This window comes from Macrobrachium rosenbergii, chromosome 4 (genome assembly GCF_040412425.1).
Source record: "Macrobrachium rosenbergii isolate ZJJX-2024 chromosome 4, ASM4041242v1, whole genome shotgun sequence".
In the NCBI taxonomy this organism is placed as follows: Eukaryota; Metazoa; Arthropoda; class Malacostraca; order Decapoda; family Palaemonidae; genus Macrobrachium; species Macrobrachium rosenbergii.
The window spans coordinates 40,906,599-40,923,429 of NC_089744.1; the positions used below are offsets into that span (position 1 = coordinate 40,906,599).

The following is a 16,831-nucleotide window of genomic DNA, read 5'->3' on the forward strand; positions in this document are numbered from 1 at the left end:
TGACACATTATTTTGCTCTATTTCTGTTATGATTCTGGGATGACCAAGTATCTGCGGTGCGATTGGCACCGACTGTGTTTTCTATAAGAGAGAGAGAGAGAGGTGGGGGAACATTTCTCGTCGCATCTCGCAGCAACTTCATTACTTGTGTATGTCATAGGGACTGCTGTGAAATTGGAAATGTCTAATTGTGGCACTATTTATTAACAAAGTATTGAATAGGGATGAGAGACTTATAGGGATGAGAGATATCTCTCCGTATTATAGAAACCCCAAATAGGTGTAGCGATGTTTTTCGGAGCCTTTTTTTTTTTTTTTTTTACCAAATAACAACATTAAGCACGCAGTCCACTTTGTCCATCCAATAATTTTTCCACCATAACTCCTTAGCTGGGTATAAGGCAGAATGACCGGAACGTGCCTAGAGCTTCGTTTAAACATTAACGCCAACTGCGATTACAAAGTTCAAATATCATGTGGTCCTCATGTCCTGATAGTCTGCAATTATATCATCCCGTTTTGGCTCAGGTTACGCAGGCTATTCAGACAATTATTCGTTTTTAAATTTACATTATCGAAATGAATAATCCTGCTAAATCAAACAAGGGGGGAAAATAATATAGTTTTCCAGGTCAATCTCGTTTACATTTTCTTTAAAGGTTCTCATATACGTTTTCTTCAAAGCTGCATTAAGCAGTGACTGTATCTCTGAACCGAACACGACATATGACCAGCTTACCGTACGGAGCTACAGCTTCCTGTTATATGGGTTGATTGAGACTCCTAAAAATTACTAAGACTTCATATTCATTACGTTATTGTCATTTCTTTGTAAATTTCGTTACCTTAAACAATGCAAGTTCTAGATTTATCAGTAACAATGATTATAAACAAAGTTTCAAGAAAGGGATCTCTTTTACATAGTTATCTTGGCAGAATATTTGTAAACTTGTAAACTTAAGCAAGAATGCATCCAAGTGTTTCTTATCTCGGTTATGTATGGCACCCAGAGTCAGGTTAGGTCGTAGGAAGGTGATCCCATTTTCATTTCCCTTCAGGATAGAGCCTGTTATAAACTATATTAATGCAAGACTCATTACTATATTTTGTGTATGCACCCTTTACAGAGTATCATAATTATCACTACCTCTCTGGTAGGAAAATCGTGAGCAATCTACCAATCCATATTAGGGGATCCATGAATTTCTCTCTGTGGCAATAGTGGCACACAAGCAGCAGCAAGTTTCTGATTTGTACATGCTTACAGCCGTGAACTACCAGAGATGTAAGTTGCAACTTAACCAGCCAACCTTCTTTCAAGATGTTGCTCATAAAACTTGGAGCCCACGTACAATTGTTCGATTTGGACCAGAATCACGGCCTTACACAGTTCGATGAAGCATAATTAAAAGATATCTACTTAGGAACCAAATTCTATTCCGACCTTGATGAGTAACTTTTAAACAAGAAATGGGAAGAGAGGGTAGACATAATTAAAATGTTTTAAAAAATTATAAGTCTTTTGGTCCTGATGAAAATTTTTCAAGTGAGCAGGTAAACGATTCTGTTGATTTTGGTTCTGATGAGTGTTTCAAGTGGAAATTTAAAGGATTGTAGGATTGTATTCATTTATGTACCAACCAAACAGTTTAGCTGGAAATATCCACAGAAGAGGCCATGAAATTTATCAAGTCTTTATTTTAGTCCCAAAACTAAGAATGTAACAACCCGTTCTGGTCGCACAGTTCGTCCAGTCAGAAAACCAATTAGAGACATTCAGCCTATTTGCTAGTGAACAATACTAGAGACCCAATTATTCATTTCATTTTTTCTCCAGATGTTTAATTTTTAGTATTACAGGCTGAATATTGTGTATGTATTTCTCATACTCGTGGTGTTGCAGAAGCAGAAATTTAAATTTATGCAACTGACTTTTTAATTATTTAGCCTATTAGATATTGTGGGACTTAGAGTAACAGCCACCTTTCTTCCCTCTACAGCCCCATGAATTTCTTTTGACTTTCAGGAATCTTATAGCAATACTAGCAGACACACTGTTACAAACAAAATATGACGGATTGCATTAGTTTTACCTGTATCTTGCTTTCAGAAACTCGCTCTCTCAACAAGGCATAGTTTAATAGATTTGCTTCAAATGAATACCTGCGGCATTAAACTGGACTTGCAACATTTCTCAAAGAGGAATTGCTGTTGAATCTTTCGTCTGAAAGGGGAAGATGAAGACAACACAACATTAACTATTCATTATGAACCAATGCTAAAAGGATGAACTGGGTAATAGCCGGGTGCCAAGGCAAGACTTCATGGCGCTCACGGTCCTAGGTCAGCCCGGTTAAGGATAGTAGGCGTCTATTAGCTGCTATATTTGAATTACATCATAATTTCTAGCAAAAAATTATTAGGGTGGGCACATGAATAGGCATAGATAATTTTTCAGAGAAGACTGATGCTAGAGACTATATTTAAGGCTTAGGATAAAGTTCAGTAATGTAAATTGCTAAGCCATTTTAGGGCCGAAGTCATGAAGGGTCTCCCATTTCTGGTATAAACAGGTGATAGGCGCAGTATGCACAGGTGAGCTGGGCGCCTGTACCTGAAAGGATACCCGGTAGCACAAATAAATTATTCTTCGCCTCGTTCCACTACCAAACATGGAAGGGTTATGTTGTTGGGGGATAGCTGCTGGAAGTAATCTGGCTGTCGCTGCCACGTGAACTCTAATAGTGGATAGAATCAGAATTGAATTAGTTCACATAGATTCGATTCGAGACGTTCACAAGAGGTCAAAGCTAAGGGAATGACCTTAAATGCATCTTCGCACGACAGTTTGTATTTAATCATTAGCTATAGAATGAAATTTAGGTATTCCCGGGGATGTAAGTAACATAAGGGACTGAGTAGAAGGGGTTGGGTGACTGATGGTTTGAGAACAAGCCGGGAGAGATAAAGAGCTTCATGGAAATATCTTAAAATCAGAAAAAAGAAAATTCTAACAGGCGTGAGGTAGACACGGTAGTTCGTACAGTATGACAAATAGAATAGAGAAAAGTGGTTTGATAGAAAATGTCATTGCTAAGGAAAATGTAAAAACTGACAAGTGTCACTTCAGAGTCCTACCTTAGAAATCAACAACAGAGGCAGTCTATATCATCCCACAACCAGAGGAAAATAGGAAGAGGTTAAGTCATAACATTCGTGGATTCTGATGTATTTCAACGAGTGTTGAATGCGGCCATGAGGAGAGGACGTGCTAAAATCGAGCTCTTTGTAAAGGGAGAATATGAAGCAAAAACCCGTCGAGTTAATGGTCGGAAAGTTGGAAACAGTTAACTGAATAAAGGAGAATGATGAAATGCAAATGGGAAACAAGAGCAAAGAAAAATCAGAGCAAAAATAACACGGAAAATGCCGCAGTAATGATAGCTGTTCTGAAGATGATAATCTGTGTATGTATAAATTTGTGATTACAAAGAAGCAAAGAAAACCATGTTTAGATATGACTATTGAATGGGAACGGGTTACATGTTCTCGCAGAAAAATCTGATAAGATTGCAGTCACTCACGAGAGTGATAACATCGACATGGGGCACAAGTTTATGATTACGTCTCTGACTAATGAAAAAATATAGAAACGTGTTCAAATGGGAAATACAGCTGTAAACTCAGAGGGAATACACTATAGACAAATAAAAATTAAAAGAATACATTAGTTATATATACAACTGACCCGACAATGAACGTTACTGAACAATAGAAAGGCAATATGTAAACGATTTGTGCGAGAGATGTAAGAGAAAAGCTACAAAAAAAAAGAAAAAAAAAAGTATCGTGGAAAAGTCAAGAAATCAACATTTCAGCTAGTGAAATCGGAAAAAATACCAAATATCTCATTGCTAAGGTCTAAGCATAAGCAAGACAGCTGACGTTAAAAAAACACATCTCAAGAATAAAATCAAGTAATGCCTTCTGAACACTCAGTCATCTAGGGAAATAGCTACTGAAATACGTGAACGTATAACAAATAAATCCGATCAGTACAGCACAGAACTATTCATCGAAAGCATAAATACATGTAGGAGCATGGGCAAACACAGATTAATAAAACCAAGAAGCATAAGAGCATAAGACAATTCAACATGCTTGGAAAAAAAAGCAAATGCTTTGACATCGAAAAAACTGAAAGGGGTATTTATATATAAAAAAACGGTATGGCACAGCACAAGAACAGTTTATTGGTGAAGACTACAGTATAAACTAGAGCTGAATAATTAAAGGACCCTACCTGATAGCCAAATGAGGTCGGTCAGGGCGTCCAAGAGCAAACCTAGATGGTGAAGATAGTGATGGTGAGTAATTACAGTAGATAAGCTTTTCGAAAACCGAAACAACCGGGAACACTCAATGAGCAAGTACTCAAGATATAGTTTGAAGACATGTCAGGTAGTCTGCATCAGGAGAATTTTAGATTGACAATACTGTTCATCACGGATTAGCTGCTTTCCTTATTGTTTATGACACTAAATGAGGATGCCCAAAGAGAGCAGAAAAGGATGTTTGGGGAAGGGACAAGGGAGTGGTCGTAGATTGCTAGTTGTTGTTATGTGCAATAACCTGGTGTCTCATTAACAGCAGAGATCAAAGAAATGTTTAAATGACAGAAGCGCAAAACGGAAAAATAGCCAATGGTGACCAGTAAGTGGGTAGAGGAATAAAGTCCAGTTAACAACGGGCCTGTAGTTATGCTACTGGAGAGACTGACAGGTGAAATAGCGCCATGAAAGATGGTCAGGAAATGAAAGCCGAAGATGACAAATATAAGCACTAAATCATCACATGCACACCACACAAATACAAAAGGCTATGATAGAGGTGACAAATTGTGTACACTGTATAGCTGATGCAAAGTATACGACTGTTACATGCCCTATCAATGCTATAAATGTTAGGAATTTGATCATAGCGCAACAAATTGTAGAAATGACCAAGTTTGTCCTAGATGTGGTGAAAATCACAAATCAAGTGACTGTGCTAGCAACATCTTCAAATGTACAAATTGTGGAAAGGCCATAGTGATACTAAACATAAAACATATGATGGCAATAAGTGCACAGTATATAGAAAATGTGTTAAAAGGTGAAAAATAATACGGATCATGGCTTTGACTCATAATCTATGCAATTTAATAAACATACAGTCCGTAGGAAATAAAACTAACACTATTAGAAATCTTATAAATGATCACAATCTAGATACCCCTCGAGTAGGACGCCTTGACGAGGTGAGGGGCTAAGTGACCCTGGCCTTTGGGCCCGGGTCCTGACGAATCATCCTACATAGTTTTAGGTTTAAATGGCGTGGACATTTCCACTTTTGCAAAATTTTACTGCTCAGGTGAATCTGAGAGGGGGTCGTTTTTTGGAAGGGGTTCGTATTTGTAGCTAATGGTGGGAGTTGTGGTGGTTGAGTCCAAGAGTCGCCACCCGATACAGTTTAGACCTAAGAGATAGTGATGGGATTCTCTCATTGCTATCTTGGGGGCGGAACCATCTCCGGGGATCAGCCCATCGGAATCCAGGGATGGCTGGATTTTGGAGGTGGGACTCCTGGCTTTTGTCTGGAAGCCCACCAATACGTTTGGAGTGGGGAGTCAGTTCCCATTAGTGGGGGCAGAATTCCCAGCAGGCGGATTGGCTTATACCGGCACTGCAAGCGTATTGGTGCTATTCCGAAATGGTAGGGTATGGGGTGGACTGTTGGGAGTCAATTCTCACTCGTGCCATTGGTGGAGAATGCGAATCCCTGACTGATCCACGATACTGTCTTGATATAACCAACCAGTTTTGGGTGGGTGGATGAGCCGGTTTGTGTGTGGTGGTCTGATGTGTGCATGCTTGGCATCTTGGGGTCTCTTCGCAGGATTTGGTAGTGTGTTGGGGTGGGGAAGTTGAGCAGCAGAAGCTGCCTGGTTTTCCCTTTCTCATGCGCTGTCGGGGTCTGTGCGGGGGCTCTTGAGTGTCGGCTGTGCACTTTTTGGACTTCTGCATGCAGACTGGTTTAAATTTAAGGATTTGGCTATTAGTTCTCCCTCCCCTGGATCCGACGACTTAACGGCACTGGCAACGAGCTTGGCTATCGGACAGAGCCAAACACTTAGACACCAGGGTGTTAGTAAATCTGGTGGATTTGATTCAAATAATAGAGTCCTTTATTGCACTAATGTAGGCTTGTCATTCGATTATGAATTTTTATATAGTGTAATAAAACAATTTGGTAAAGTGGAAAGAATGAAATTAATTCTAGAAAAAGATAAACAGTCATTTTCTGCTTTTGTTAAATTTTCCTCTCCTTTGGAAGCTAGTGAGGCACAACGATGACTCCGTGGCCACATTCTAAGTGACTCAGTTCTCAGCACGAAAGTGTTTTCAGTGAAAAACTTAAATGATGAGCCATTTGATTTTATTCCTAAGACTGAAGAACATGGACCAGCCACATGTACCAGAGCTCTTCCTCCCCCTCTATGGCATGTTGCTATCTATAAGGAGGAAGGGAAAAAATTTAATAAAAGCCGCTGAATGTATTGAGAACAAGTTTGGTTCCATTCCACTGGAAATTTAAAACGCTATGGAAAGAACCTTCTAATAAGAGCTGGCAATGAGACGCAAAGAATTCTACTATCTAATTTTAAACCTCCTGAAAGTGGAAATATTGAATGTATTTCATCTCACAGATTCTTTAACACACTGGAAGGGGTAGTTTACTCAAAAGACTTGCATGATTTTAAAGAGGAGGAGATTCGCCATCGATGTCCTCCTTGTGTATCTCATAAAAAAAACTGGGTGGGGATACAGCTTTCCTTTTAACCTTCTCCTCCAATTACCTACCTGATACCAACATTGTTGGCATGAGAGGATGCAGGTAAAAAAATATAAAAGAAATCCCAAACAGTGTCGTAAATGCTTTGAATATGGACACGTTCAAAACTCTTGTGATAACAATAAAAGATGTCCTGTGTGCTCTGAAGAGTACGATAATTTTGGTGAGTGCAAAGCAGCCCGATACTGTTTCCTATGTAAGGATGATCACACTCCAAATCCTAGGGCTTGCCCAAGATATAGATTTGAACAAGAAGTGTTGGCAGTGGCTGATAACGAACATGTCAGCATTAGCGAAGCAAAGCGCACGGTAATGGGGGCAAACAAAAGTGCCAACTCTGCTTACGCTTCTGTAATAAAACTTATGAAGACTTCCAGCAATGTAAGGCCACCAATAACTGCATCTGATAGATATCACAAACCTGCTATTCCTCGGACTATAAGTAATAATGAAAATCTCCAAACTGGTCAGAAACTTTCGTCGGCAAGTGCTTTGGAGTCCAATACCAAAAATTGTACATCCAAAAGCAAAAAAAAATTCTTCCAAAGTCAATACAACTGCCACCTCTACGATAGCTGCCGATTCCTCTCCAAAAATAAGTGTGCCAAAATCAACAAATAAATCAGGAAGATGTTCTAAAAATACTTCAAACAAAAATAAGCTAAAGGAACAATCCCAATTAAGTACAGGAAGTCCAGAGCCATCAATCGTTACAGCCACAACCAAAAATAATAACAAAGCTATAATTACAACTACCAAGAAGCGCACAAGAAATACTTCCCCAAATAATAATAGCTATACAATAAAAACTTCGAATGGGTTCAGCGTTTTGGAAGAGATCTCTCCTCCTAGGAAGGTGGTTCCAAAAGTAGATTCAGAACAAAAACATCTGAGTCCAATTCAGTCTTGCCGCCCTAAGACAAATAGGATTAGTGGTGCACAGAATCACAGTAGAAATTCTGAACATCAGGATCATAAAAAAAATATGAAAATCAACCAAAGGCCCTGAACTCCAATTCAGATGAAAAGGGATTAAGAAAACAATCTCTTATAAAGGAGAATTTCCCCACTCTACCCTAGGAACAGTGCTTCCCCTCCAGTGAGTGGGAAGCAGCACATTTTACCACCTCAGCATTCATGCTCGATATCCTTCAGTGGAACTGTAAAGGTCTCAGAGCCCGTACAGAAGACCTTAAAGTTTTAATGCATGAATTCAATCCAGGGATTATATACCTGCAGGAAACATGTTAGGCAACTCTCCTTGTAATCCTGGACTAAATTATTCAATATTTAAATCATAGCCCCCAATTGGTGTTCGTGCTCAGGGAGGTGCTGCAATTATTATTAATAAATCTCTACAGCACTCTATAATACAGGGTGGGGCAAATCAAATGCCCGAGTTTTGATAGGCTATTAGGAAAAGTAAAACAATACTTACAGAATTATTTGTTGTTTTATTTGAATCAGTATACAATGCCGTTTGTGTGATCACTTTTTGAAGATGGCATCAGGAAGATGGTGGCCATCTGTAGCGATGCACTGTTGAAGGCGATGTCTGAAGTTTTCGGCTGCTCTTCGGCACATCTCAAGGGGTATTGCAGCAATTTCCTCCCGAATTCGCATCTTCAATTCTTCCAAATTGTGTGGCCGACTTCTGAACACTTTCTCCTTCAGATATCCCCACATTCGGGAGGACATTGCTTCAATACCCCTTGAGATGTGCCGAAGAGCAGCTGAAAACTTCAGACATCGTCTTCAACAGTGCATTACAGATGGCCACCATCTTCCTGATGCCATCTTCAAAAGTGATCACACAAACGGTATTGTATACTGATTCAAATAAAACAACAAATAATTCTGTAAGTATTGTTTTACTTTTCCTAATAGCCTATCAAAACTCGGGCATTTGATTTGCCCCACCCTGTACAACTAAAAACAACTCTGCAAGCTGTTGCTATTTCAGTCATTTTGGAAAAGCGGATAACAGTCTGCTCCTTGTACCTTCCACCAAACCTTGCTTTTAATATTGGAGATATTCAGTCCTTAATTAACCAACTTCCAGCTCCTTTACTTCTCCTAGTTGATTTTAATGCCCACAACCCCCTTTGGGGAAGTCGGTTTTTAGACAGTAAAGGAAAATTAATCGAAGACCTTATTGACAGGAATGATGTTACCCTATATAATAACGGGTAAGTGACTTTCCACAACATTCATGATAATCATTTCTCTGCACTGGACCTTAGTATTTCTTCAACAAGTATCCACCTTAATTTTAATTGGTCTGTTAATGAAGATTTAAATGGAAGTAATCACTACCCGATCCATTTGAAATATGCTCTAAATGCTCCATCTGAAGTTTTACCTAAGTGGCAGGTAGAGGACGCAGACTGGGATAAATTCAGTAAGGATGTCAGTCTAGATGGGGAGTCTGAGTCCTTTCATTCTCATCTAGATGCCTATGATTACTTTATTGAATCTACTTTGAAGAGTGCTGAAGGCTCGATTCCAAAAACAAAAGGCAAACCTCGTAGACCTGCAGTTCCCTGGTGGAATAAGACATGTGGTATTCAAGGAAGTGCTACAGACGTTGCAAAACTAGTGGCTCCCCTCAGCCTAAATTAATCTACAAACGTGCTTTAGCCAATTAGCGGTGCTTTTATAAGAAAGCCAAAAGAGAATGCTGGCTTTACTATATTATTAATGAAATAAACTCCAAAACCCCACTAAGAGTGGTGTGGCGCAAAATAAGGAAACTGAGTGGAAAATTTGTTGCGTCACCATTACCCTCATTGAAAATAAATGACTCTCTAATCACAGAGCCTACCGAAGTTGCCAGTGAGCTAGGAAAACACTTTTCTAAAGTTTCCAGCCCTAACAATTATCCTCTAGAATTTCAAAGAATTAGGAATTCTGAAATGACTCGGAAATTTGATTCGGGAAAATCTGAACCATACAACTACAAATTTTCCCTAGGAAAATTTCGTGAGGCGTTCTTCTCAAGTGAATCCACAGCTCCAGGTGAGGATACAATCATATATGAAATGCTGAAACACCTCCCAGATGATGCCAAAAAATATTTACTCAAGATTATAAACAAAATATGGGAAACAGGAATTTTACCCAAGGACTGGAAAATATCCATAATTGTTCTTATTAAAAACCCTAATAAAGATGCTTCCCAAGCCACCAGCTGTAGACCAATAGCTCTTACCAGCTGTGTGTTTAAGCTGATGGACAAAATGATAAATTCTAGACTAGTTTGGCACTTGAAAACCAAAGGATTAATATCGCCATTTTAATTTGGTTTCAGGAAAAACCGCTCCACCCTTGATCCCTTGCTGAAGCTGACCAACCAAATCCATCAAGGATTCGCCAAACAATGTCAGACCATCGGCATATTTTTTGACTTAGAGAAAGCATATGACACTACCTGGAGAATTGGCATCATGAAACAGTTGCACAAGATGGGCATATGTAGAAGAATGATCAGGTTTCTATATTCCTTTCTAACAGACAGACTTTTTAAGGTAAGAGTGGGAAACTCCCTCTCCCAACCTTTTATGCAGGAGGAAGGAGTTCCCCAAGGAAGCGTTTTAAGTGTAACACTTTTCAGTGGCAATAAATAGTGTGGTTGAAAAAATCTTGCCCCCTGTTAAATGGTCGCTTTTTATCGATGACCTTGCAATATGCTGCACAGGATATGATTCCTTGTCTGTATGTAAACATTTGCAAAGGTCTATTAATGCTATTACTAAGTGGGATGATGAGAATGGTTTTAAATTCTCCTCTTCCAAAACAGTTGCAGTAAGATTTACTAGGTGCCGGCGTGTGGAAGAGGTTCCCACACTTAGTTTAAAAGGGTCTATCCTTCCTTATGAAAATGAAGTAAAATTTCTGGGGATGACTATAGACCATAAATTAACATGGGCCAGCCGCATAAATGCCCTAAAGATTAATGTTAAACAGTCTTTGAATATTTTAAAGGTTGTTTCTGGATTTGGGGCGCTGATAAGAAATCCCTTCTGAGGCTATATGACTTTGTGTCGATCTAAGCTAGACTATGGCTGTCAAATTTCTTCCTCAGCCTGTAAAAGCAAGCTAAAGGAACTAGATGTTGTACACAACATGGGTTTGAGAATATGCTCAGGGCTTTTTCGAATTTCGCCTGTTGAAAGCATATACGTCGATACAGGTCATTTTACCCTTAATCCAAGAAGGCAAGAGCTAGGGTTTCGATACGTGGCTAGAATGAAAAGTGCTCCCAAAAATCCTTCCTTTCAAGTACTAAAGGAAACAGACTCGAAGTTTTTCTTGTACAAGAGCTTCTAAACCATTCCAAATTCGACTGAATGAGGATGTTAGGAATAATCATCTTAAATCCCAGAAAGCCCTGGTAGAATATCCTGTAAATCCTCCATGGCTTATTCCAGAAGCATTAGTATGTAAAAAAAAATTGTTTAGCAAAAAGGACTGCACTGAAGAAGAGGTTGGGAAAAATCCTTAGAGCACGACGTTACCCATGCTAATTATACAAAGATCTATACAGATGGATCAAAGTCAGATAGTGGTATTGGTTGATACAGCATACAGCTAAATTACCTTACATCAATATTTGCTGCCGAATCAATAGCCATAGTGTCTGCCCTAGATTTAGTTTTTCAAGGTAGTGACACTAATTTTGTCATATACTCAGATTCTAAAAGCACTTTAGAAGCTATTAAAAAATCTAATAGCTTTCATTTATTAATTAAAAAAGTTAAGGAGTGGGTTTTTCGTATCTATTGTCGGCATAAATCAGTCTCTTTCTGTTGGGTCCCTTCTCACGTGGGGATTCGCGGAAACGAGATGGCAGACAGGGAAGCGAACGTTGCTTGTATTTTATCAGAAAACTTGCCGGACGGGATATGAACCGTTCGAAACAGACGTAGCCGTGCTCTATCTTGTGAAGATCACATATGGAAATCCCTTGTTGGATGGACTTCAGGAGTTAATTACAGGTTAATTACAGCCGATCCCCCCAAAATAACGTTAAGTTGTAAATACGCAACCAAAATATTATAAGAAACTGCCATTTCTCGCTTAATACCCGCCGTGTATCTATTACTTAGAAATACCAATGTCTGTGCTGTGAAAGAAAAATTCAAGCTTAGAACATTTCTTACTCTACTGCCTAGCGTATAGTGACGTTGGAAATAGATTTAAATTTGTGCAGTAGCTATATCAAGAAAATAAAGAACTGATAGCCAATATACTTTTATTAATAACAGATCTACTGAAAGAAGAAACTGAAAATAGGAAAGAATTTATGGTATTATAGAGATAAAAAGCTTAAACACAAACAAAGGAGTAAATCGAGCAAGGGAGCCGTTTCAAAGACTCACTCCCTCTACTACTACTACTACTACTAGACCCTGCCAAAATATCTCGTAGTTACGCATACGCAGTTACATAAATTATCCACTTCGGTGGTGTAGTAGTCGTGGCTACTTAACCAGTTATAGTTGATCATCGTTTTAAGACTACGTGGCATTACCAGAATGGCCTTTTGTTCCTGGTTTAAAGAGGAAACATACAGAGATACATTTGAGCCGGGTAAGTGTTAAGTTGTGTAGGGTCCCAATCGACAGAAACGGCGCGGAATGACGTACCCCAGGTCGAGAGGTCGCAGCGATTGGCATTTGGCCGAAATTTATATTCTGAATCCTAATCGCCAGTCTGATTACCCCGTAGTGGGTTAAACTATAGAACAGCCCCGCACAGACTATTACCTTGGAAACTGATTTTCATGCAGCCTAGGCTACTTTTAGTGTTGTTGATGATAGAGGTGGTGGTGTTTATTGTCTGTCAATAAGGCTATGATTACCCTCATCTCTATCCAGCAATCCAACATGATTGGGGACCCTTTGCGAAAGCGGGGTCTTGGGTGGTGGAAATTGCTGTTAGAGAGACCGGGCTTTCATGTTAGCCTGTTCTCATGGAATGGTTCTGCGCATGCTCATGTTATTAGGGAGCTCCCGAACCCAACAGTGAAGGAAACCACTTTTAACCAAAACTTCCCCTATAATATTGCGCATGCGCGATGGCATTCCAGGATGGCCAGCATACAAAAACATATCAGTTCTGATGTTAATTAATGGTTCATTACAGTCTACTGCCCAAAAAAATGGTAAATTGTTAATATGCAACCTAAATACTACAGGAAAAGTCAATTTCCAGAAGGTAATACCCGATGTGGAGCAACTCCATGGTGCTACCCCATTTTTTACCGAAGTTCATTTATAACATTGCCCATGTGCGATAACATTTCAGGATGGCCAGCTTACAAAAACATATAAGTTCTGAGGTTAATTACAGGTTCATTAAAGCCGACCAATAAAAAATAACATTAAATTCTTGATAAGCTACCAAAATACTATAGAAAAAGTCAATATCCGAGGTAATACCCCATGTGGAGTTGTACTATAGTTCTAACCCACAGGAGGTTAGTGCCATCAGTGCACCATAGGCATTACTTAAGGCTCTTTGCAGCGTGCATTCAGCCCCTAGCTGCAACCCTTTTTGCTCCTATTACTGTACCTCCTTTCATATTCTCTTTATCTTACCCTCCACCCTCTCGTAACAATTGATTCTTAGTGCAGCTGCGAGGTTTTCCTCCTTTTACACTTTGCAGACCTTTCACTGTCAACTTCCATTTCAGCGCTGAATAACCTTATAGGTCCCAGTGCTTGGCCTTTGGCCTATATTCTATATTCAATTCAATGCAGTCTGCTTAGCCTTCTGGCAATAAGACCTACAATGTTTTGTTGCCCATATACTAGACTCTGAGTAGTATGCAGAGTAGGGGATCACGAATTAGGCCCTACTTGGAGTTGTCCAGGGGTAGCTGAAGCTCCCCCAGCCAGGTTAGGACATGGCGTCCAAGTTAGATTAGGTTATGGTAAATCCAGTTAGGTTATATTCCCTCAGAAATGCCTGCTACAAAAATGCCTACCAGGCCTGCAGTAGCCTTGTCTCCTACGCTGCATCCACTCCAAATTAATATTTGTTGACATCTAGTCATGGGAACACTGTGAGATGTTCTTTTTTGGCACAGCTGCCCTAGCGCCCCTCCATCAGTATGTGATGTTTTGTATTGATGCCCCAGTTTCAGGGTCCACAAAGTCTTTTGAGTGCTTCATGGCTTCATGCAAGTAACCTCTAACTCTAGTTGCAAGTATGCTGCCCAGCAGTCATTTATTATTTTCATTCACAACAATAGTATTAACTTCATATTTGGGCGACTTAACATTTCCTTTGTTTGGTCGAGTACTGGACCATGAACTTTTTTTTTATATAAGTAACTTACCAAGTAATTACATTGCTATAGTTTCTATTAACCGGCAGCTAAAAATTTTGAAGTTCGCAGGTCGCGCTGTTTTGTTTGGCTAGGTGACTAACCCGCCCACTTTCGGGGTAAGAGAGGAACAAGTAGCAAAAGGATTCAATTTGTTTCTGCCGCTTAATGGCTGTACACCAGCTTTTAACAGCAGCTCCGATTTTGGAATTTGTCTTTCCTATTGATTTCTCATTGTTTTTGGCATCATTAGATAGAGTTAGACTATTTTTTGCCCTTAATTGTGAATTTCATTAATTTGACTCTACCTTGTTTACCGATTGTGACTTTAGTTGACTTGTTTGCCAAATGTCAGACTCAAGTTCGACTAGCTTTAGGTATTGCAGCAAAGGCTGCAATACGCGTCTGACTAAGGAATCTTATGAGTCCCATTCTATCTGCACGGATTGGAGGGGACAAGTTTGTTCAGTAGAATTACGATGTAATGAATGTATAGACTGGGACAGTAAGAAGTGGAAGACTTTAAGATCTCATTTACATAAACTTGCCAGAGATAAAAAGAGAAAAACAACAGCCAGATGGATTAGTAAGTCTGTAGCTAGTCAGGGATCTCCTGTTGATCATGGTTTTCATAATGCTAATGTCAAGATTGACATTCCTGTTATTTCTGTAGATCCCGTACCCAGTTCTTCTACTATGCAACCCGCTCCATTACCTGGCTCTCTCACTTCCGAACCCAACACCATTGCCAGCTTCGAGTGTAAAATCGATAAAAGGTTCATGTTGATTGTAGAATCTATCGCGCAATTAGCCTCATTGGTTAAGGTCCTTATGGACAGTAAGAGTGATTTGGAGTTCCCTGTTGCGCCTAGTGCTAGTGATGTGTTGGCGGGGGAGGTGGCTGCCCGTCCCGCTGATTCTCGTAGGCAAAGGTCAGTGTCATACCCCCATAAACCTGGGAGGAGTCAAACTGGTAGCCTAAGGGAGTTCGGTGAGGTCTGCCCACGGGTAGTCGCCTCCTCGGTTGAACCTGTTGCTGGATCCCAGGTTGCAGCCAAGCACCACTGGAAAGGTGTGTCCTTGGGCATGCACCATCTTTCATCTAGCTCAGATGATTCTTCTCCCAGGCATCAATGGCATTTTGCAGATGAATAACGCCCTTTGAAAAGGCATGCTGGTGATGTGTCGCATTCTCCTCCAGTGCCGTGCAAGAAATTCAAAGAGCCTGTTCGGTTCTCTTCCATCTTGCAGTCACTGGGACAGTCCGGAGCATTTTCCTTCTGTTCCTCCCTTGGTAGAGAGTCAGTGCGGCTTCCAAGTGTCTTGGTTCTCGTAAGCGCTCTTCATGTAAAATGTCTTCTGAGCGTCCTCATGCACCCGAGACTCCTCTGGCTCCTGAGCACCCTGCAGTGTCAGAAGCTCCCTTGACTGCCGAACGCCCAGTTCCGAGCACCCGAAATCGTCTCGGCGCTCGTTGGCTCCTTCTCACACTGCTGTGTCAGAGTACCCATCTTCTCTTGAGCATCATAGAATGCCCATCTTTGCCCGTCCACTCGATTCATGGATCACCAGCTAAGATGAAGCACCCATTGGCGCAAGAGCACCCACTCTCTTCCGTTCACCATGCTTCTGCTGCTGGCGCTTTGACTCCTACTGCTGTTAATGTTCCTCGAACAGTTGGGCATTCTTCTGTGCCTCAAACTCCCAAACTTCAGGCTTTACCCTCTTCCAACAAGCAAGCGCCCTCCATGGTAGACCCGATTTAGAGCAAGCTGGACAGTATTTTAAGCCTGTTAAAGAAGGCTCTGTCGACCCCCCAACCTATGGACTTAGTTTCGACTCCTGTATCCTCGGATGAGGAAGAAGTAGTTACTGCTCAAGACGCTCGTCCTTCAGCTCATACATCGCTGCTAAGGTATCTTCTTGCTACCTTCCTGAATAGCTTTTCACCTGCAGCTCCCTTCTCCCGCGTCAGCTTTTCTTATGGAGTCACAGTCTTCCGCTTCTTCGAGACTGCCCAAGTTAGTGCTTTCTTCTTCTGTTGAGAAAGCCTTCAGCTTCCCTCCTTCTAGATTGTCTAAGAGGAGTCAGCTCTCTTATTCCACCAGGGAAGCTCCTTCTCTGGGAGAGTCTGCCTCCTCCCAGGGGGACTTCTCTGGGCTGATCAATTCCTCACGTAGATATGCCTTTGCTTCAGCAAAGATCATGTTCAGTGCGATGGAGCTCTCATATCTTAAAAACTTGTTCAAGGTGTTTGAAGTTTGAGTTTTCTTGATTGGGCAGTGGGCTCTCTAGCCCGTAAACTTAAGGACTGCTCTGCTATTCTTGAAGATAATGCCTCCGATTGTCTGGGAGTCCTCTCATGTATCGATAAAGGGATCAGGGATGGTTCCCAGGAGTTAGCTTCCCTGTACACAATGGGAGTCTTGAAAAAGAGAGATCGGTGGTGTTCCTACACCTGTAAGGGAGTGACACCCTCCCAGAAGTTGGCCCTTTTGGTTTCCCTTTGGATCATCATCACCTGTTCCCACAGGCTACAGTTCTGGGGATTTCTTCAGATCTTCAGAAGAAGAATACACAAGATCTTCTTGCCCAGTCCTCTAG

At 40.6% G+C, this 16,831-nt stretch overlaps 1 protein-coding gene across 2 annotated transcripts in view; it reads left to right on the forward strand.

Annotated features, from left to right (window-relative positions):
- The first annotated feature begins 12,278 nt into the window (after nt 1–12,278).
- Nucleotides 12,279–16,831, forward strand: part of LOC136833049 (methionine-R-sulfoxide reductase B1-like) — a 99,967-nt gene continuing 95,414 nt past the window's right edge. The window contains exon 1 of one of the 2 annotated variants that reach the window (XM_067094700.1): nt 12,279–12,486. In XM_067094700.1, coding sequence (XP_066950801.1) covers nt 12,432–12,486 — 55 coding nt within the window. In that variant the 5' untranslated portion in view covers nt 12,279–12,431. The remainder of the gene's footprint in view (nt 12,487–16,831) is intronic. The other variant, XM_067094705.1, reaches the window with a different exon arrangement.